The 20,087-nt window shown below is 50.3% G+C and overlaps 6 protein-coding genes across 6 annotated transcripts; 4 read left to right on the forward strand and 2 right to left on the reverse strand.

The window, feature by feature from the left end:
- Positions 1-746: 746 nt before the first annotated feature.
- BO88DRAFT_423587 (MFS sugar transporter) lies at positions 747-3,888 on the forward strand (the record flags this gene model as incomplete). The annotated part of the gene is made up of 4 exons (XM_025708659.1): positions 747-1,633; positions 2,340-2,642; positions 2,707-3,268; positions 3,322-3,888. The coding sequence occupies 4 exons, from the start codon at positions 747-749 to the stop codon at positions 3,886-3,888; spliced, it is 2,319 nt and encodes a 772-aa protein (XP_025565565.1).
- Positions 3,889-4,269: 381 nt separating this feature from the next.
- On the reverse strand, positions 4,270-5,366 carry BO88DRAFT_442296 (uncharacterized protein; the record flags this gene model as incomplete). Its single annotated transcript, XM_025709939.1, has 2 exons — positions 4,270-5,243; positions 5,291-5,366. 2 exons carry the CDS (start codon positions 5,364-5,366, stop codon positions 4,270-4,272), a joined length of 1,050 nt encoding a protein of 349 aa, XP_025565566.1.
- Positions 5,367-6,161: 795 nt separating this feature from the next.
- BO88DRAFT_361328 (carbon-nitrogen hydrolase family protein) lies at positions 6,162-7,591 on the forward strand. Its single transcript, XM_025703874.1, has 3 exons — positions 6,162-6,348; positions 6,414-6,853; positions 6,911-7,591. Exons 1-3 carry the CDS (start codon positions 6,182-6,184, stop codon positions 7,288-7,290), a joined length of 987 nt encoding a protein of 328 aa, XP_025565567.1. The 5' UTR covers positions 6,162-6,181; the 3' UTR covers positions 7,291-7,591.
- Positions 7,592-8,073: 482 nt separating this feature from the next.
- BO88DRAFT_486243 (DUF3176 domain-containing protein) lies at positions 8,074-10,160 on the forward strand (the record flags this gene model as incomplete). Its single annotated transcript, XM_025712408.1, has 2 exons — positions 8,074-8,848; positions 8,920-10,160. 2 exons carry the CDS (start codon positions 8,074-8,076, stop codon positions 10,158-10,160), a joined length of 2,016 nt encoding a protein of 671 aa, XP_025565568.1.
- A 4,583-nt stretch (positions 10,161-14,743) lies between these two features.
- BO88DRAFT_403106 (MFS transporter) lies at positions 14,744-16,791 on the reverse strand. The gene is made up of 4 exons (XM_025706280.1): positions 16,428-16,791; positions 16,018-16,383; positions 15,012-15,968; positions 14,744-14,949 (listed from the first exon to the last, which is right to left on the reverse strand). The coding sequence occupies exons 1-4, from the start codon at positions 16,764-16,766 to the stop codon at positions 14,896-14,898; spliced, it is 1,716 nt and encodes a 571-aa protein (XP_025565569.1). The 5' UTR covers positions 16,767-16,791; the 3' UTR covers positions 14,744-14,895.
- Positions 16,792-18,060: 1,269 nt separating this feature from the next.
- On the forward strand, positions 18,061-19,907 carry BO88DRAFT_433707 (putative MFS quinate transporter; the record flags this gene model as incomplete). The annotated part of the gene is made up of 4 exons (XM_025709439.1): positions 18,061-18,373; positions 18,426-18,621; positions 18,670-18,798; positions 18,846-19,907. Exons 1-4 carry the CDS (start codon positions 18,099-18,101, stop codon positions 19,905-19,907), a joined length of 1,662 nt encoding a protein of 553 aa, XP_025565570.1. The 5' UTR covers positions 18,061-18,098.
- Between the last annotated feature and the right edge of the window lie 180 nt (positions 19,908-20,087).

A 20,087-nucleotide genomic window follows, 5' to 3' on the forward strand; every position in this document is an offset into this window, starting at 1 on the left:
CTCAATTGCCAGTACACCGATAACTCCTGTTACTGAGCATGGTGTGATTCCGAGTTCTATTCACAGTCCAGGCCGGCCTGCAGAGAATGGGGTTTTGACAACAATCTTGATACGACATTTCAAAGAAGGTCCTAGCCAATGGTATCTCTACCCGTTCAACTGAATGAACGATGAACTGACAGTCCTGACAGGTTAGACTGCTTTGACACTAATGCCTACTACTCCATCAAGGTGCCTGTCATGGTGGCTACGCGGCCCATGTTGAAGGCTGCTGCATGTGCCCTTGCCGCCAAACATCTGCACCGTATGTGCCAGGGAGAACTTCGTCGAATCTTGCGGTTACCCCATCTTCGAAACAGCGCCCTTAAATGGGCCAATGGAGGAATCGACCTGAAATATGAATCGGTACGCCTGTATGACGAGGCTATCGGATACTTGAAAGAAGCGATTAGGCTGGAAATTCCAGACAATCGGCGAGACGAGATGTTCGCTGTTGTTGCCATTCTATGCATGTATGAGTTGATCGATGCTCCCAGCACCGAATGGCGAGCCCATTTGAGTGCCCTGCCATTTTTGTATTGCGGGACACCAGATGATTTCAGTTCGACATCCACTTTGCCAAACTCTCTGCTGCACATATCCCGCTCGGTCTTTTGGAGTCTTGTGCGCCAGGACTGTCTCTCGGCATGTAGGTTATCATTTGCGTCTTTCATCCAATGCGTCCTATTATTAATCGGACACTTATCATGGAAATAGTTATCAATGAGACGCAAACTCGCCTCAACCTCTCCGACCTCGTCATCTGGCGCAACTTCGGCCTTAGCATCTCCGCTCACGGCCATCTCTTGCCCCCATCTGTCTCCTCCACAAATGTGAACACTCCCCTTTCCTCCTCTCCGAATCCTCATACCTCCGTCCCAACACACTTTGCCTGGCTCGAGGAAGATACGCTCAGTAATGCCTTGATTTGGATAATGGGCAAAATTATAAACTTCATCACGAGCGGTGACGGAATCTACCCAGGAGACTATGAAAGCCCACCAGGCCAGCGTCCATGTTTCGGCACTACACAAGAGGACCTCCTGGAACGATGGAAGCGACTTGAGTTCGAACTGAGTGCCTGGTATGACACTTTGCCCGATTCTTTTACCCCGTGTGGTCGTACACAACTATGTCTATCCAATCTTGAACCGACACATCACAAAGGAAACCCAACCCCTACAGAAAACGTCGGAGATGTAGATACAATAGACGCGATCATCTTCACTATCCCCATGTGTGCCGTCACTATCCAGACTTACCACATGGGCCGCATTTTGCTTTTGAGTAATATGCCACAGGAATCCACGGCTATTCGTTCAACTGTCACCGCGCGACTGCGCCATTATCGCCAGATCGCCGGGTTGGTGGTGCATCATGCGCGGGAGATCTGTGGGATTAGTTTGGCTGGATTACCGGATGCTATACTTTCGCATACCGTGCAGCCATTGTTCGTGGCGGGACAGTGCTTCGAGGGGGCCGAGGAGAGGCGGTTAGTCGTTGATCTGCTGCGACGTGTGGAGAGTGATACTGGATGGGCGACAGAGTATCGGGTGAAGGAGTTGCAGAAACAATGGGCGGATGGGGGCTTGCGGTGTGGGAGATAGCCAAACCATTCCAATTGTAGTTTTGCCAAAGAATGCACTTGCGGTGTATCTTGAATAGTAGGGACATGTGATTCGGTAGAAACGCAAATGTGATGCATCTGATGCAATTGGGCGCTGCAGACATGATTCGACGCAGATAGCAAGATTATCATCACCGCATCCTATAGTACAGATAGTGGGGGACCCTCCCACAATGAAGAAATTTTCCCGAGATAAGTCTAGACCCAGTTTCTATTCACCCCACTACGCTTCTTCCCGCGCCCCTCAACTCTTGAACTCACAGGGCAGATAGATAATACCCGATGAAGTGGATCCAAGCATTTAACCACGAGGAAGTCTTCCCGAGAGTAATCTTTCCGAGCCGCCGATTCTCGCCTATCGCGGTTTATCGTGCTGACTGTCTTCGTAGATCACGACGCCTACAGATTTTTAGGGCCCACGAAGATAGTATAAATGAGGGAGTAGGATTTTGGAAATCATCTTCTAGTCAATACATACTTCTAGAGTCATAATCCAACTCCCCTCAGCCTTCAGACAAACATGGCGCTGATACCAGGGCTATCTCGCTATGTCTGGGCTAGTATTCTATGCTCCATGGGGGGCTTTCTTTTCGGGTATGTATATTCTGTTTGTCGCAAAATGTAGCGTCGCAACTTCACAACAAAATGGCTAACCATCAAAACAACTATGAAGGATGGACACCGGCATCATCGGCTCCGTCGTAGTAATGGACCAATTCAAGCAGAAATTCGGCTCCTTCTCATCCATCGTCCATGGTCTAGTAGTCTCCTCCATTCTGATCCCCGCTGCCTTCTCCTCATTCTTCGGAGGAAAACTAGCCGACTGGATCGGACGACCCAAGAGCATCGCAATCGGTGCCCTTATCTTCGGCATCGGATGTGCCTTTGAAGCTGGTGCAGTGCATCTAGCCATGTTCATCGTTGGTCGTGTTGTCGAGGGTCTCGGAGAGGGTCTATACCTGGGGACCCTGGTAGTGTATGTCCCTCACCCCATCCCACTCTAATACTTACAAAGCCAAATATCTAATAGTCAACAAAAGATACATCTGCGAAATCTCCCCACCAAGCCAACGAGGCCCACTAACCACCGGCCCTCAACTCCTCGTCACAATGGGTCTCGTAGTCGGCTTCTTCACGTGCTACGGCTGCGAGAAGATGCCTTCATCCATGGCGTGGCGAACACCATTCACTGTCCTAGCCTGCATTTCCATCGTCTTCAGTGTCGCTGCGCTCTTATGGCTAGTTGATTCCCCGCGATGGCTCACACTTCACAATCGCGTCGACGATGCCACTCGCGCTTGGGAGTATCTGCAAGTAAGCGAGGCCGATCGCGAGGAACTCCTCGAAGAGGAAGAGGAAGTCGACGTTCATGAAGAGGCCCTGACGCATCCGCTCGCCCCGACGGGGAGTGTCCTTGCGCCGAATACCCTCGACCAGGTGGTTTCGCGCCATAGTCGCGTATCTACCCGTCGGACGAAGGGTAAGGGGATGGAAGAAGCCTCGCTGTTCGATGCATTCAAGCCCGATGTGCGTAATCGGACGCTCCTGGGCTTGTTTCTTATGGGCATGCAGCAGATGGCTGGGATCGATGGAGTTTTATACGTACGTTTCACCCTTCCTATTTACTATCTTGACCATCTATTAACATGCAGAAGTATGCACCCATGCTTTTCGAACAAGCCGGCATGACCTCCTCCCAAGCCAGTTTCCTCGCCTCCGGCGTCTCCGGCCTAGTCATCTTCGTAGTGACAATCCCGGGCCTCATTTACGCCGACTCCTGGAGCCGGCGTGCAAACGTCATTCTCGGCGGTCTGGGACTCACCATCGCCATGTTCGTGATCGGGTCGTTGTATGCTGCCGATGCAGTACACCATTCAACCGGCGCAGGTCGCTGGGTCGTCATCGTCGCGATTTATCTTTTCGCTGCTATTTATAGTGTCTCGTGGGGTGTGAGTTGCAAGGTCTACGCGGCGGAGATCCAGCCCCAGCGGACGAGAGCGAGCGCGACGTGTCTTGCGCATGGGAGTAACTGGGTGTCGAATTTCTTTGTGGCATTGATTACGCCCGTACTATTGGCGAAGAGTAGCTGTGCGGCGTACTTTTTGTTTGGGGGTTGTACGGCGCTGACGATTGTCGTTTGTGGGTTTTATATGCCCGAGACGAAGGGACGGTCGTTGGAGGAAGTGGAGAGGTGTTTTGTGAGGGGGAAGGAAGATTCATAGATTTGCTGGGTGGAGCGAGTTGATGGTAATGACTGATGATAGATGCTAGATATGTCAATAGACTGATAGAGCTTGGTTCACGGACAATGATGTCTCCCTTCTTGTCTGAAAATGAATATCGAAGGTTATACTGCTAGTACTTCAACTTTGTCCGGTGGCCTGACCATCCTCCTTTATTGTACCACATAGGGAAGTTGGAAGGCCAAGAGATGGAATCTACTACGGTTCAGTACATGGGCGATGCAGTATATAGCGGTAATCAGTATGATAGAACTACACACTTCCTCGAGACTCATATATTATACTATGTCCAGACAAATCCTCGACTTAGAGTGTTCTATTACATTATATATCATCTCGTATAGTACATACACGCAGTCACTAATTCCCAGTAGCTTTCGCATACATATCCCTCGTATGCTCCCACACCTTCTTACCCACTCCACTACCTAAATACCCCTTGACCAACTCAGACTTCGCTTTGACAATAGAACTATCATAATCCACCCGATACGCACCACTTCCTTTCGCGCCATCAGTACCCACAGTATCCACCCCCTTCACCCGTGGCGCGAACAACGGACTCGTAGCCGCATACGCATGCCTTTCTCCCGATTCCTTGACAGAAATAAGTCCAACCGACGACAGAAGGGGCGTCAGTACAAAAAGAGCATTAGTGAGTCCCCTAACAAGCGGGTTGAATTCACGCGTGACGTTCGTGTTCACGGCGCCAGGACGGCTGTGTACCCAACTGATGTTCGGATGTGCCGCGGCAAGTTGCGCCATGTAGAGAGATGTCATGGTGCAGCCATGGGCGGCTGCATTTGAGAGACTGTAGTTATTGCGGAGATCGAGGTCATTTTCGATGAGCTTGCCTTCGTTTCCTGGGCTGAAGACGGAGACTACGCGGGCTAGGCGGTCTGATGAGGCGGCTTGGTTTAGAAGTGGGAGGAGGTTGTCGGCGAAGCGCATTCGGGCGTAGTAGTGGAGGCTGAGTTTGCGGTCGAGGCCTTCGGGTGTTTCTATTTCATGTTGAGTTGGTGTGAAGGGATGGGTGAAATGGGGTAAGTACTCACCAGTCCTTCCCTGAGTGGTCAAGATACCCGCACTCAGGAAGAGAAGGTTTACTTTTGACTCCTTCTGAGCGATCTCGCGACATGTGGTGTCGACGTTCTTGAGTAGAGAGATATCACTCTTGATGAAGTCTATTGTTGCGGATTGATTGACGGTACGTAGTTCTGAGATAATCTCCGATGCTTGAGCTTCGTTGCGTCCGATCAGGTAGATATGGGGAGCTGTCGCATAACGAGTGAACTCCCTCGCTGTCGATAGACCGATTCCGCTGGTTCCGCCGACTGCTTGTTGTTAGCTAGATTTTAGGATGGCATAGTCATACTCATACCGAACACAGCAACCAGACCCGATCCCAGGTTCTTGATATTGGGTAGCTGCCCGCGGACCTCTGAAATGGCAACCATGTTCACAGTTATCTGTCGGGTTTGTGTCGAAATTTGTATTATTATTAGGGAGACGGATGCGTTGCTATCCAATATGCTGATTGTGATGAAGATTTAAGCCATCAGTTCAGTTTTCTTTGTCGCGTTAAATAGCTGGCTAGGAGATGATTGTGGCTAACGTCAGCCACGGCCCGGCTGACCAAATCCGGCAGATGGCTGAAGTCAGCCACTGCGGAACCCTCACTATATTTGCTGTCATCCTGGAAAGGATCGTACACTTTCCATGTTTGACTCTTTACATCTGCTGTCTCCTTCTGCTGGTATTAGGTTAGGCAGTTGATTATCATGTCGAGGCCCACCCAGCGAGGTCAACGCTATCAGCTCAATATATATTCCGCCGATAGACTTGCCAACCATCCGTTATCGGCCCTTTCAGTACTAGTACTACTTTGTGTTCCAGCACAATGCATGGGATGAAATTCTACTACGATTAGTACAATAGATCACGAAAAGTGGTCCAGCAACAATTTCAACCATCAATAACATGCACATAGGCTACACCGTGATGTTGTGCATTGGTAGCCAAGTAACCTTAATCGTGAGCATATCTGTACTAGGGTGGCACAAAAGCATCAACTTACGCCGAAACGGTAGTTTATCAAGCTCATTGCAACCGAAAGGATCTTATCATACGATAAGTCGGCTTGGCATGAGGGGTACCCCGTACAATCGGCCGAGGTGCGAGTGTACATGGCATATAAATCCCGAGAGCTCCCTGCATGCAAATCCCGGAGATCCTCCCCAGTTTTAACATTGCGAGTTCTTACAACCCCGCTATGTCTTCTCAAGTACGCGTCGCAGTTACCCAGGCTGAGCCTGTCTGGCTAGACTTGGAAGCGACCGTAAAAAAGACGTGTGATCTTATTGTGGAAGCAGCTGCAAATGGCGCTCAGTTGGTTTCTTTCCCCGAGTGCTGGATCCCGGGATATCCTGCCTGGATTTGGTGGGTACAACTGCACCGTATGGCATGAAGCATAGAGACTGACAAACGATTATCGGTCTGTAAAGGACACGACCAGTTGACATGGGCCTGTCATCTACTTATATACAAAATTCCCTGAAGATTGATTCCCCACAGATGGCCAGCATCCAGAAATGTGCAGCGGAGAATAAAATAGTCGTTGTTTTGGGCTTTTCTGAGAACCTACATAACTCGCTGTATATCTCGCAGGCTATTATTGGAAATGATGGGAAGATCCTCACCACCCGCAAGAAAATCAAGCCGACTCACATGGAGCGGACCGTTTTTGGCGACTCGTTTGGTGACTGTCTGCAGAGTGTAGTTGACACGTCGGCCGGTCGCGTCGGTGCTCTATCCTGTTGGGAGCACATCCAGCCTCTGCTAAAATATCACACTTATGCCCAGAGGGAACAGATTCATGTTGCCGCGTGGCCGCCTCTGTTCCCTCACAGCGAAGACGGTTCCTTGTTTTCGATGTCCAGCGAGGGTATGGATGCCAACTGGACGAGGTACACAGATGGAATGCTAACAAGTCTCCTCTCAGGTACCAGTTCCATTGCGAGGACATATGCTATCGAAAGCCAGTCTTTTGTCCTTCATACCACGACAGTGATAGGCCAGTCGGGTGTTGACCGAATGGCAACACATGGTGGTGCTCTGATGAGCACCCCTGGCGGAGGCTGCTCCGCCATCTTCGGGCCTGACGGCCGCCAATTATCGCAGCCCATTCCCAGCACAGAAGAGGGCATTATTTACGCCGACCTCGACTTGGATCAGATATACCACTCCAAAGCCTTTGTAGATGTCTGTGGACACTATAGCCGACCGGACCTTCTGTGGCTGGGTGTGGAGGGCAGTGTCAAGCGCCATGTAAGGGAAAATGCAGCGACTGTGGCAGGAAAAGCGGAACAGCAGGAGCAATGAGAGTTTAGCTTTCAGAATATCTCTAAGAATCAGGATATCCTGATTCTCTACCCTGCTTGACAGCGGAATCCTGGGTAGCTGAGAGCAAGCCGGAAACACACTCTTAATGTCCGCTCTGCACCTGTAAATAGCGAAAGTCCAAGCACTCATGTCGTATCGATGATGAGGATTAAATGCTGGAACTCAGTAGGGGAGACTTGCACCGCCCTGACAGCCACTTCTGATTGGCCGTTTCTAGGTCTACTGGAGTCTCGGTCCTCCGAATAGTTGATTAGTTACTGATCACTGGGTGATAATGATTACAATAGGATATATTTCTTATCTATTATTTCCCTCAGATGGCCACCTTCTTGAGACCTATGGCCATTGATCTAACAATATCAGTTACATGGCAAAAGATTAGCACGCAAGGGGTGAGCCCATGCTGGGGACCTAGATAGCTGCTTGCAATTCGGGAGGACTGGATTTTATCCAATGAAACTTCGCGGTTATAACTACTACATAAATCATTTGGGCCGTGCGCTCCAGCCTCCGCCACAGCAAAATGTACTTGCTTTTGGTTGGAAAAGGCTACTAGTACTGACCGGCATCCGGTGGAACATCTCTGATTCGTTGCGTAGATGATACGGCTCTGCAATTTAGGTAGTCACGAACAAGGATCTATAGCCTTGCAGTGCACTGATAAGGCTCTCAGCCTTGCTAGTCTCTCCTTAAATCTCTTGCTTACCTCCACCCTGCCACTGTGTCACACCCATCAATAACTTTCTGTACTGACGCTTCAGAATGCCACCCAACGACGCTGACCAGCGACAATATCCTGCATACGAACCACTACATAATGAATACGACGACCCCGATACATTATCGAGTATTACTGATGCCGCGACGAGGCAAGATCTTGAAGGGCACGAAGACTCGGGGTTACATGCTGTGTCGCCTTCTCCGAACACACCAGATGAGAATGATGAGTCAAAGTCCGATACGACCTCACACTCCCCGACGTTAGGAGAGCCTTCCAACTACAAAGACGAGAAGCCGAATGGCCCTGAAACAGTCTCAGTCAGGCGCTATGTATCTAGCTGGTTTTGCTGGGAACTTATAGGCATCATTGTTTCAGCGGGCCTCCTAGCTGCGATAATCATCATACTGAAGGTTTACGATCATCAACCTCAACCGAAATGGTGGCACATCTCCCTGAATTCAGTCATCTCTTTTCTCAGTACACTTTCTAGAGCCAGTCTCATGTTTTCTGTCGGGGAGTTGATTGGGCAGCTCAAGTGGGTTTGGTTTGCTCAGCAGGAGCAACCTTTATTACATCTGCAGTCTTTTGACTCAGCCAGCCGGGGTGCTTTGGGAAGCCTAACATTAATATGGGCCTTGCGTGTCCGGCACTTCGCAGGAGTTGGTGCTTTAGCCATGGTTCTTGCCTTGGGTTTTGATCCCTTTTCGCAACTCCTAATACATACCTATGACAAGCTGGTTGTAGACCCATCAGGGACTGCACTGATCGGTAATGCTACGGTATACGACACCATAGGACAATTAGCGTACGATAAGGGTATGTATATAGACTGAAGTATCTCCATCTACTAAAACACTGTGGCAGGGAGTACTGATGACAATATACAGAAACATTGCTTGCATACGTTGACCCTGTGCTGAAGGCAAATGTCTACAATTCTCTCTTCAACACGGATCCAACCCGGCCGTGGGCCATTCCGCAATACTCCTGCTCCTCAACCAACTGTACCTGGGATGCGATTGCTTCGCTCGAGATGCGGTCTCTTTGCAGCAACATCACTAGTGCACTAATAATCAACTGCTCTACCTTTTCCAATGAATCAGTATACGCAGGAGACAGCAACTGCAATGCCACTCTACCAAAAGGCGGGCTCTCGGCCTCGTATATCCCAGGTGACTACTCATTTACCACTCTCTCAATGAAGTCAATCTTAGCTTATGACGCGGTGGTATATACCAATGCTACATTATTTGCAATTCAATACATAGCCCCTCGGGCCAGTCTGGAGCTGCTCGACGATAAACCCTGGGCGAATAGCACGCAGTGGGAAGCTACCGAGTGTTCCTTGGAGCCCATCGTGCGCAGCTCTCGTCCTAAAATCTTCCATAACAACTACAGTGATAAAACGCAGGCGATCTGGATTCAGCATGATTGGACTACAACGCATAATGTGCATCAGTCTGCAGGCCTTAACCTCACCCCTGACTCTTGGGGGCCTGATCTTGGTGTGCACCAAAACCCTCAATCTTTCATACTCAGTGGTGATGCCAGAGAGTCGATATATTCCTTCCTAGCCGCCCTCTTCTCGGGCCAGGCAACGAGGTCTGGGACGGAAATATTTTTCGAACCGGTGGATGCTAGCCGGTATGCTGCCTCCGACACGCTCCAGGCGCTGGCCGTGGCAAATATTAGTGGGTGCAGTGAGATTCTTTCCGAACGGCTGTCCTGCGCGATGGACAATGTGGCTGCTGCCATGTCAAAAACCTTCCGGGATGCGGCTTACGTTACTGATCCCGCATCGGCTGCCATGACGACGGGGAGTGCAAAAGTCAGTGAAGTCTATATTGTGGTATACTGGGCCTATCTGGCTTTACCAGTCCTTGTCTGGACTTTGGGGGCCATCTTGGTGCTCGGTACGCTCTGGAAGACTCGCCGCGCTCGTGTGCCCGCTTGGAAAAATGACACGCTGCCATTGCTGTTTCTGTATGGGAACAAAGATGAGGGCATGGACTTGCCGCAGGGAAGCGAGACTGAACAAGCAAGCCGTCATGAGCTGGTACGATTGTACAATGACGAGAGTCGAGTGTTTCTTGGTAGGTGTACGGATAGCAAGTCCCAGCGTCCTTAAGTGGCTGCTGCTCTTTCTCCGACCATATTTCAACTAACCCCATCATTGGACTGTGTCAGCACCATAAACTCAGTTTACTCGACACTGGAACACCAGTTATTGTGAGGCTAATATACTTCTACCCAATCACATATAAAATGATCTGTCTACAAACATAGCTTGTAATCTACGTACTCAAATGGCCGTGGTCAATCTTAAGTAGTTGCCACAAATTCCAGAATATTGCTGGGTGGCCGTCGTAAAGAAACCTCCTTGATCAAGATACATAATATCACTCCAATCTCGACTTCTATGATATAGCTACAAACAATTGAATACAACCTTCTTTACCTGCCGTTCCAGTGATGTGAAGCTAATATGTAGAACACTGGAGAGTAAGGTCCATCGTGTTAAAACTAAATGTGTGAATATGCAAATGGTATCCCATCCCAGGACATCAATCTATCATAAAAGCATGTATGAAGATTGCCTCATCGCCAGCTCAAGCATGTCCTAGTGTGAATGCATTAACGACTAAGACAAAGTAATTCCCTTCATCCAGCATGATCGAACCCAGTGCATAATCATCATTGAATCGCATCGTCGCTGCCTGGACCCGCCGGGGCAGGTATAAAAGCCCCTCGACCCCCAGCCCTTTTGCATTTCTCTTCTTCTTCTATTCACACGCTCTCACGGCCCTCGCTGATTCAGCTAGCCGGGATACATCTGTGTTATTCATGTCGCCAAGGCTTTCAATCTCTACTATCCTCTTTAAAGCAGCCCTCGTTGCTGGCAGCTGTGATGATGGCACAGGCTACATTGTATCTCTGATTATCCACAGATGAGAACAAAGGCCAGAAGCGATATTGCACGCCCGCACGGTAGCGCAGTGTGGTCCGTGGTGCGTTACGCGAGGGAGAAGTATTTTTCAATTTTTGTTGCTTGAGAGTGTCAAAAGTAGTGGATGGAGTGATGTATGAGTGTGAGCAGATGGGATACGCTTATCCTGCAGGTAATGCCATAGGAGTAGGCTTTCTGAACCTTGTTTCATATGGTTGATGCTGCGATAATAGGTGGAATGCTCCTGAATATGACGACTTTCGTTGCTTTTAAATCCGACTGGGCTCTATAATGACACCAGCTATACATATATTTCGCCATCTGAAGAAAGCATATCAGGAGCTTAGACGGAATCAAGGACAGCTTCATATAACAAGACATACTGCCCTCAAAGATCGATTGGCCGGCTCTTGCCTTGCTATGCCATAAACAGACCCCCTGCACACCAATATCTGACGGCAATGTAACTGAAACGTCGAACCAGATAGCACAGACCAGTACCTAGCAGTGTTGTTCATCAGCAATATGAAGGGTACTGTGACAAGGAGAGGCAACCCGCATCAAAAGGCCTCCAGAAAGTCCACTCCGAGTTACATGATCAAAGTATGTAGGAAATATTTACCTTCTTCTGTGCCATATTCCCGATTTCCAGTTGAGAATAATACTGAAGAGAAGGAGCTAGAAAGAAAGAGAGTGCAGATTAGCCTTGGTTCATGAATACCCTCACCCCAACTCCGTGGCGGTACTGCTACAGCGAGACGCCACGCCACCGTCCCCTCCGCGCTGACTCCGTGGAACCTCGCTTTTGTTGTCTCAAACGTGTTCTAAAGCAGCGGTCCAGAAATTTGAACCACATGAGCAAGAAGAATAGTGGGAAGTTAATAATGACTACATTCTCCACAGTGAGACTTCGATATTGTGCCGCCAGTTTGGACCGTTTCGACGTCTGCAGAAGACCGCGGCGAGAAGTGTAAAAATAGACGACAAAACGCAGGGTAACGGCTCAGGGAACGAGCTCATCGAGGGAAACGATGGCGATTCAGCAGTGATTGACACATACAGTGTAATTAGAAAGCACATACGGAATGGTCTTTCCTCTGGACAAGAACACCATTGAAGCTACGACCACTGCCGATCGATCACATATTCAGTACTCCCATGTTGTACAGACATGTCCACCAAGTCACCACTCAGCTGGCACTGGACGGCAGATTATTCTGCACGCCGAATCATGGAAGGCAATAGGATACCATATTTTACTTCCTGATAATGAATACAGGATCGTGGCAGCGAGTTGCAGGTATAGTGGCGTCACAATGCCCCCTCCCCTTTGCTATACACACGATGACACCAATGTTGCATCGGTTCCGATACTATCAATATCATCTGAAGTTTTGATACCAACTACTATTGTGAGATTTGGCCAATTTCTACTTCTAGTACGCCAAGACACTTGAAATCTCGGTATGAAGTCGGAAATGACAGCGCTATTCAACAAAGAGAATGCTCCAAGCTTCATAGTCTTTCGCATGGGTCGTTGAGAATGTTCGCGTCAGACGGAGCGCTATCAAAACTTGCGCGGTATTCCTCGCCTATGCGACCATCCGCATGCAAATCTATTTCTATAGCTTTGAGGACAACATACTCTACTCCGCTGGCATTTTCTTCAACTGAAATTAGCATTACCAGCATTAATTGCGAAGGTCGATCGACATGTGTACGACATGCGTCTGTCTCAAAAGCCGTCCGCCCATCTAATCCTGCTACCGAATTCAGCTGGTCAAGCCAGAATATGACTGTTGTTACTTCTCGGCGAAAAACTGATGAAGAGAAATGAGATCAAAAGTATCCAGTGTTAACAGGGTGAACTCATGGCCTGAGCCTGATGTATAGACATTTTCATCACCCTTCACACTTCCGCAGTTGCCAACAACGATCATAAAGCAGAAGCCCAAAGAAGACTCACCAGACTGACACCATTACCACCTTCGACGATGAAGAGTCAGAAGACCCTTCTGATCATTACTAGCTCATTCAGCCTGCTTCCGCTATACAAAGTGGTAGTTTTCAGGCTACCGCCGCTGTGGACAATATTCTCACAGTTAGTATCAGGAGTTCCTTGAACTCCCTTTGTCTTCCTATTGGAATGGGCAAACATGGAACTGCAGGTAGGCTTCCAGTGGCATCACTCACTCGTCCGAATCTTTCGTCTCTGGCGGCTTTCGTTGATGATCCCCACATGTTCGTTGCCTAAGAGGAGCAGGATACAAGAGTTTGGCTTCAAAATCCTCTTGAAAATAACCACTGCCCGTCAAAGCAGCTATGTTCGTTTCGCCCCCAATAAGAAATCCACCGATAATGCCCCCCGCGTACTTTTCCAATCGAAATAAAGGCCAAGAATCGGTCAGCAAAATTGGGGACTGCGTTTCTCTGCCTGCCTATTGCATCGGTCATGAATATCCTCCACGATGATGACTTACGTGGCATCTAGTTTCTTGCTAGCATCCGCTGCAGCTCTAGCTTGCTGGTACATAAGCATCCCTGCCTACTATGATTACTGTGTGGACAACAAACGGATGACTCAGAACCTCGCGTTCAATGCGGCGCACTTTGGTAGATGCAGACTCGATCGGCACTTCGCTATTCCCAATACACAAAGCGATAATGAGCGAGCGAATCAATACCACCGAAGACCTATTCAGCGCATCGCAGAGCAAGTCACAGGATCCAGGTTCGATTGGAGAATTATTGTGCCTTTGCAGACTTTAAAGGCTACAGTACGAAACTGACAAATGAGTATGACAGTAGTAACTCGCCTCATAAACATGACAATGCAAAAATTTCTCAAATCTGGCTATCGATGCTGGTTTCCTACGCTTGGATGACCTGCTTCTCCTTGGCGGTGATATAGCAGACTTTGTGCGGCACTTTGAGCTGCTTAGCAGTTGGTACGAAAAGAAAGACAAGAAGCAGTGAAACTTCTTTCCCGATGTAGAGCTGGCTAGAAAGAAAGTCCGAGGAAATTACCCGACGAAAGAAAGAGGCCCCGTATGTTCGTTCCGGACCTCGATGAAGTGCCGACAGGCGTCAAGGGCAAGAGTCACTTACAGATATTATAAAACCCCGGCAGGACTGGTGAAAACGCGTCTAATCGATCGAGATTCTTCAATGACACTCCTAATTCTTTCTTTTTCATGGACGATTTAGAGGATGGTACGTTAGTCGAATACAACGAGTATATACTGAACCATCTGATTGTGCAACTGGAAAGGGCCTCTGTCATTGATAATTCCACCTGCGAGCAGCACCACTGTTTCACCGTGTCCCAGAAGCCGATGTGCTGGTTTCGATATACTTCTGAGTAGGCTCACAAATGCTTTAACAGCGCCAGTTGACATATACTAGGTTTTTCTGGCTTCTAGCCGCAAGTTATGAAATATCAGCATTTCACACTTGTGCTTTTTGCACAGGGACCCCAGTTATGTTCTGTGAACATCGGCGGGAAATCGTTACGTTCACCAAGCAGCTTGAAGGGAATATAAGTAGGAATAAATACGGGCGCATGAGTGTCTTGAAGAATGATCGTGGCTTTTGGGGCCTTGGGTGTTGTTTGGCTGGGATAACTTGATGGGATTTTGGGGTGTTGGAGCTATGAAACTATGCGGTGCCTGGTGTACAACGGCGTGAGGCTTCCAGGAATTGAAGCGAAAAGACCTCAGAAATTACCAAGAATCATGCAAGCTGACTCAATTGTTAAAACCATTCATATAGTCAGATTGAACCAGATTACTATATCATCTAATAATATAGATATTTCCCCTGACATTCTAACAGACCCACGTAGATCAACCTACCAGTAGTTTTATCTATTGCTCTACCCCGGAGCTTGGACCCCAATCTAAAGAAACCAACCAACCTATATATCCTTCCTCGCATGCCGACTATATCTCTTCCTCAACGTCTCCCCGTACTACACGCCACATCAGTTAGCCCGATCCCCACACTTCCCCATGAAAGGAAAAGAAAACTCACCTTCATCAACACAACGGGAATAGGAATAAATGCACAGCCCAAAAACGCCAACGTCGAACTCGCCCAATCCACCCCCAGATTCTTATACATCGCCGTCGCGAACAGCGGAAACCCGGCACCAAACGCACTCCGGAAGAGATCATTCCCAGCGAGCACACTCGCCGCATACTCCGGGTACGCATCGGAGAGATAATTCAGCACGGGATTGAAAAGCAAGAACGCACCGACGGAGAAGAACCCACTTCCCACAATCGGCATGATCCAATGAATAGAAGGCCGGGCACTCCATCCGAACCAGAAAAGACAGATAGGGATGAAGAACCCGCCTACGATAGCGGGCGGGAGACGCGCCTCCGGGGGAACGTTGCCTGTTTCGGGGTCGAATTTCGGTTCGAGGTATTTGTGCATCCACCAGTAATTTGGAGGGATTGTTATCAGGGCGCCTGTTAGGATGCCGATGTATGCTAGACCTTGCTGGCCGAGGTTGAAGCCGTAGATGCCTGCGAAGACGATGTTGAAGGATTCGAACCATACGTAGAGGAGACCGTAGATTAGGGCGATGTATAGGTTCAGGAGGAAGACCATTGGTTCAGTGAAGTTGAGTGTGAAGGGCCGGACGAGCGTCATCATGGCGAGTTCGCGGGCTGTGAGATGTTCACTGGCGAGTTCCGGTTCGCTGCGCAAGTTGGGCCGGTTGGTCAGTTTGCGGAGACGGCGGGCGCGTCGGTACAGGATGTTGCTGGAGGAGGTCTCTGGAAGGAAGATTATTAGTACGACTAGTGTAAATCCTGATAGCCACATTAGTTCCCAGATCGTCCAGCGCCAGCCTTTGGCTTGGGCGGCGAATCCGCCGACTAGGGGACCGAGCACGGGGCCGCAGATGGCGCTGATGCCCCAGATGCCGATGCCGTAGGCGCGTTTGCGAGGGGCAAACATGTCGGAGAGGGTGGCGCCGCCCTAGATGCTGTTAATGCAGGAGAGTGAATGAGGGGAAGGGGAGGGGTACTGTTGCGAGAGCAGGCGAGCCAAAGAAGCCAGTTAAGAAGCGAAAGGCTAGTAGTGTGCCGAGGTTTCCGGCCAATGCGACTGGGACTTGCAGGGCAACAAATACAATTAGTGTCGCGATGTAGACGGAGTTGCGCCCGATCTGGGGCACCTCGCTCATGGGCGACCATAGCAGCGGACCCAGTCCGTAGCCAGCCACGAACAGGGTCAGCCCTAGAGTAGCCGCGACTTGACTGATCTGGAACTCGGACATGACTGACTCGATACCGGCGCTGTAGATGGCGCTGCCGATGTACACGCTAAATGTGAGGAGGCAGATCTCAAAGGTCACCACGACTTTCTTCCATAGCGGCCAGTGTTGGGGGTTCTGATGAGTTAGCTTTCGCTCAGTATAGAACAGTATATGCCTACCTCCGGATCACGATCACTCCACCAGTCGACGATGGTCACGTCGCGTCCCTTCTCTGGGTCGATGACGGCCCCAGTGATGCCTTGATACCGGCGGCCATTATGCGACCATGCCGTGGAGGGCACCCTCGTCATTGACTCGGTGTCGGCGGCGCTGAAGCGCTCAGGCAGTTCTTCATCGGCATCGGGACGACCAGCGTAAGCCATGCGGCCCGATTTATTGAGGTTGACGTACTGCTGCCATAGCGAGGGGTCTTTTTGCTCCTCGAACCGGAAGTACCGGCCGCGCGAGACGAGGCGGATAAATTGGCCGAGGATGGAATCTTGGATGAGGCAGGACATTCTACCTATACTATCTTCTATCGACGGATTCTACAGTGTTGCGGGCTACTGGGATGACTTTTATAAGGGTGAACCCTGCCCGGTAACTGGTTTGGTTCCTGAATCAAGCAAGCAAGATGTATGATGTAGCCATGATCACACCTCGCCACCGGTGGTCAGCCAGACTCAATTCTGGTCTCGATGCTGCAATCGCCAACTTAGATCAATGAAATAGGTCTGGAACATATCACTATCTGAATTATAATCATCAATTACTTGTCAAATCCCCATGTTATCATTCTTATGATGGTAGAATGTGGACGGAGATAATATTACGATGCTAATCCCACGGGTCTCACCCGCAGGTGGGGTAGGGTTAGGTTAGGCTGGAGTCCCAGTGCCAGTGGGATAGTAGGAGATATCTCATTACTAAATCACAGCTCTGGATTCCGTCGATCTTTTACCCAAAACTCCTCGCGACCGAGGCAATTGGCGCTGCACCCCGGATTGTAAGACAGCTGATCGATCGTGCCCAGCAACGTCATGTATCCCCCACCCATCGGCTTTGACCGACCAGCAGGATGAGCCAACCACCATCATGTTTGCTTTCTTAGTGCCCTGTTAGTGTTGATTAGACCCTGAGTAAGGGACCCCCTTGGCTGAACCCCCGCATGACCCCAACATCTCACGCCGCGTGGCTCCCGTCGAACTTTCATTTCATTCCCCCAGGAAGCCATATCCCGTGCCTGCCAGCGCTGATTCCATCTCCGGTCTCCCGCCTGCCAAGCCTACCCCGAAGCCTTTCACTCGCATCTCGACGGCCTGTCTCCGTTAGTCCTGAGCGGAAGTTGACCGAGCCTCGTCCCCAGATTGTCGGTCTGTCCCACCTTCACTCTCAGGACCGGGTCTAGGGGGTGGCACGAAGAGGCTCGATCCCCGGATTGTCCCCCGCAGCCAAGACGCTCCGTCCCACAACAAACCCAGCGCGTCGTCGGATCTTTGTTGCTTTCCAACTCGCCAAGCTGTCCAGCATGTCAAGCGGTGATAAGCTCGTCGCGACAAGTCGGATGCCAACGTGGGATGTCTCCCTGGTGGATATCGTTCCCTGTACGATCCATTGGCTGCTGTCTCCCCGATTCTTCCCCGCATGATCACATTCGTCGTAGTGAATTCTCTCCCCGGCTGGTTTGTCCTACCTCACCATGAATAGGTGCCGTTCCGACTGGCTGTCGGTACCCGACGTAGTTCTGATGGGAGTGACTGCTATAAATGCCCCTCCTCCCTTGCAGAAGCCAGCTGGTTAAGAATCCTTTGTGGCTCGTCCAACCTTTCCCCAGTTGACTGTGTACAATCATGGCGGGTTCCAAGAAACCAGTTAACATTTTTCGTTTGCGCAACCTGGCTGACCCCAAGGAGGTCTTCAACTGGAGACTATGGTTTGCCGTGCTCTCCTTTGGCCTCATGGGCGCTGCCCGTGGTGTCGACGAGGGGTTGATCTCGGGTGCTTTCAACTCCAAAGACTTTCAGCGCACGATTCATCTCGACACGTACAGTGAGGTGGAACAGACTAATATCAAGGCGAATGTGTCCGCCATGGTGCAGATTGGCTCTGTGGGAGGAGCACTCTTGTACGCCTTCACCAAAATGACCCGTTAAGTCTGTCTGCTGACAGTGTTCTAGTGCATTCCTTGTGTGCGACCGTATTGGACGGCTGTGGGCAACTCGCCAGCTGTGTGTCCTTTGGATCCTGGGAATTGCCATCTTCATGGGTGTTGGTGCCAACGGTAGCTTGGGTGCTGTCTACGCCGGTCGCTTCGTGGCCGGACTGGGGGTGGGCCAGACTGTAGTCGTAGGGCCAGTCTACTTGGCCGAGATCGTGAGTGACATATCTTATTCCCTGTCGAACTGGATTGACCAGCAATAGGCCCCTGCATCTGTCCGCGGTCTCTGCACTTGTGTTTTTACCGGCTTTGTCTACCTGGGAATTGTGCTCGCCTACTTCACCAACTATGGCTGCCAATTGCATATGGGCGACCACACCCACAAGCGATGGGTAAGCCTTATTCACCTTATCCATAGCAGGTTACTGACCCTACCTAGGAAGTTCCAACTAGTCTTCACATTATGTTCGCCGGTCTCATCTTCCTCCTCTCCTTCGTGCAGTACGAGTCGCCTCGCTTCCTTGTCAAGAAAGGCAAGCCCGAAGAAGCGTTGAACAACCTTGCGCGCCTCCGCAACCTCCCTCCGGACCACGAATACGTTGTGGAGGAGTTCACAGGTATCCAGAATGCCCATCAGGCGGAGATGGAGGCTACCATGGGTGCTGGCTGGTTAGGGATTGTCAAGGAGGCCATCATGGTCCCGAGCAACCTGTACCGACTGTACCTCGCCGCCATGGCGCAGCTACTCTCCCAATGGTCCGGTGCAGGATCCATCACGCTGTATGCGCCGGATCTGTTCAGTCTCCTTGGCATCACAGGATCCAACGAGTCTCTCCTGGTGACAGCAGTGTTCGGTATCGTCAAGCTGACCGCGGCGGTAATCTGCGCTCTGTTCCTGGTGGATGTGATTGGTCGCAAACGCGCCCTACTCCTGGGAATAACGCTGCAGGCTATTTCCATGATCTACGTCGCTAGCTTCCTCACTTCTGTTCCTGAAATGGGCATTGTTGACGACTTTGTCCTGCCCGAGTCAAAGAGGGGTAGTAGTCGCGGAGCCATTGCTATGATCTACATCTCCGGTGTGGGCTGGGCATTGGGCTGGAACTCCATGCAGTACCTGCTGACAGCGGAGCTGTTCCCGCTACGCATCCGTGCATTGGCTACCTCTGCTGCCATGACACTGCATTTTGTCAATCAGTATGGTAACTCCCGAGCGGTGCCAAACATGTTGCTGGGTACTGCGGAAGGCGGCATCACCCCCAAGGGCACGTTCTGGTTCTTCTCAGCTGTGACGGTGTTGGGTGGGCTGTGGGTGTGGTTCAGTGTGCCTGAGACAGCGGGACGAAGCTTGGAGAGTATGGACCGGTTGTTTGCATTGCCATGGTATCAAATTGGACGGCATGGCAACCGTGATGCCGACCAGCAGGATCAGGTGGTGGCAGATAAACAGCAGCAGGTGGAGGATGGATTTGGAGGGGCGGAGCATCGCGAACGGGTGTAACTGTTTCTTGGTATGTTACTTAGCTAGGAGCTTGATCTATATGAATTAAATGCAATTGAAGAAGCAGATTGTACAGATGGATCCCCTGTAATGAAAGCAATAGCTGACCGCTTGTGCATCCCCATGTGCATCGCAGCCCGCCAACTGGCGTGTCGGAGAGCTCCGATGTGATCTGTGATT

Source organism: Aspergillus vadensis (assembly GCF_003184925.1).
Source record: "Aspergillus vadensis CBS 113365 unplaced genomic scaffold BO88scaffold_5, whole genome shotgun sequence".
NCBI classification, from domain to species: Eukaryota; Fungi; Ascomycota; class Eurotiomycetes; order Eurotiales; family Aspergillaceae; genus Aspergillus; species Aspergillus vadensis.

Coding starts and splice junctions, on each gene's coding strand:
- BO88DRAFT_403106 (XM_025706280.1), bottom strand. CDS start 16,766: ATGTCCTGCCTCATCCAAGATTCCATCCTCGGCCAATTTATCCGCCTC. Junction 15,969..16,017: donor GCTCGCCTGCTCTCGCAACA/GTACCCCTCCCC, acceptor AACAGCATCTAG/GGCGGCGCCACCCTCTCCGA. Junction 14,950..15,011: donor TTCCCGTTGTGTTGATGAAG/GTGAGTTTTCTT, acceptor TGTGGCGTGTAG/TACGGGGAGACGTTGAGGAA.
- BO88DRAFT_361328 (XM_025703874.1), top strand. CDS start 6,182: ATGTCTTCTCAAGTACGCGTCGCAGTTACCCAGGCTGAGCCTGTCTGG. Junction 6,349..6,413: donor GGATATCCTGCCTGGATTTG/GTGGGTACAACT, acceptor CGGTCTGTAAAG/GACACGACCAGTTGACATGG. Junction 6,854..6,910: donor GTTTTCGATGTCCAGCGAGG/GTATGGATGCCA, acceptor GTCTCCTCTCAG/GTACCAGTTCCATTGCGAGG.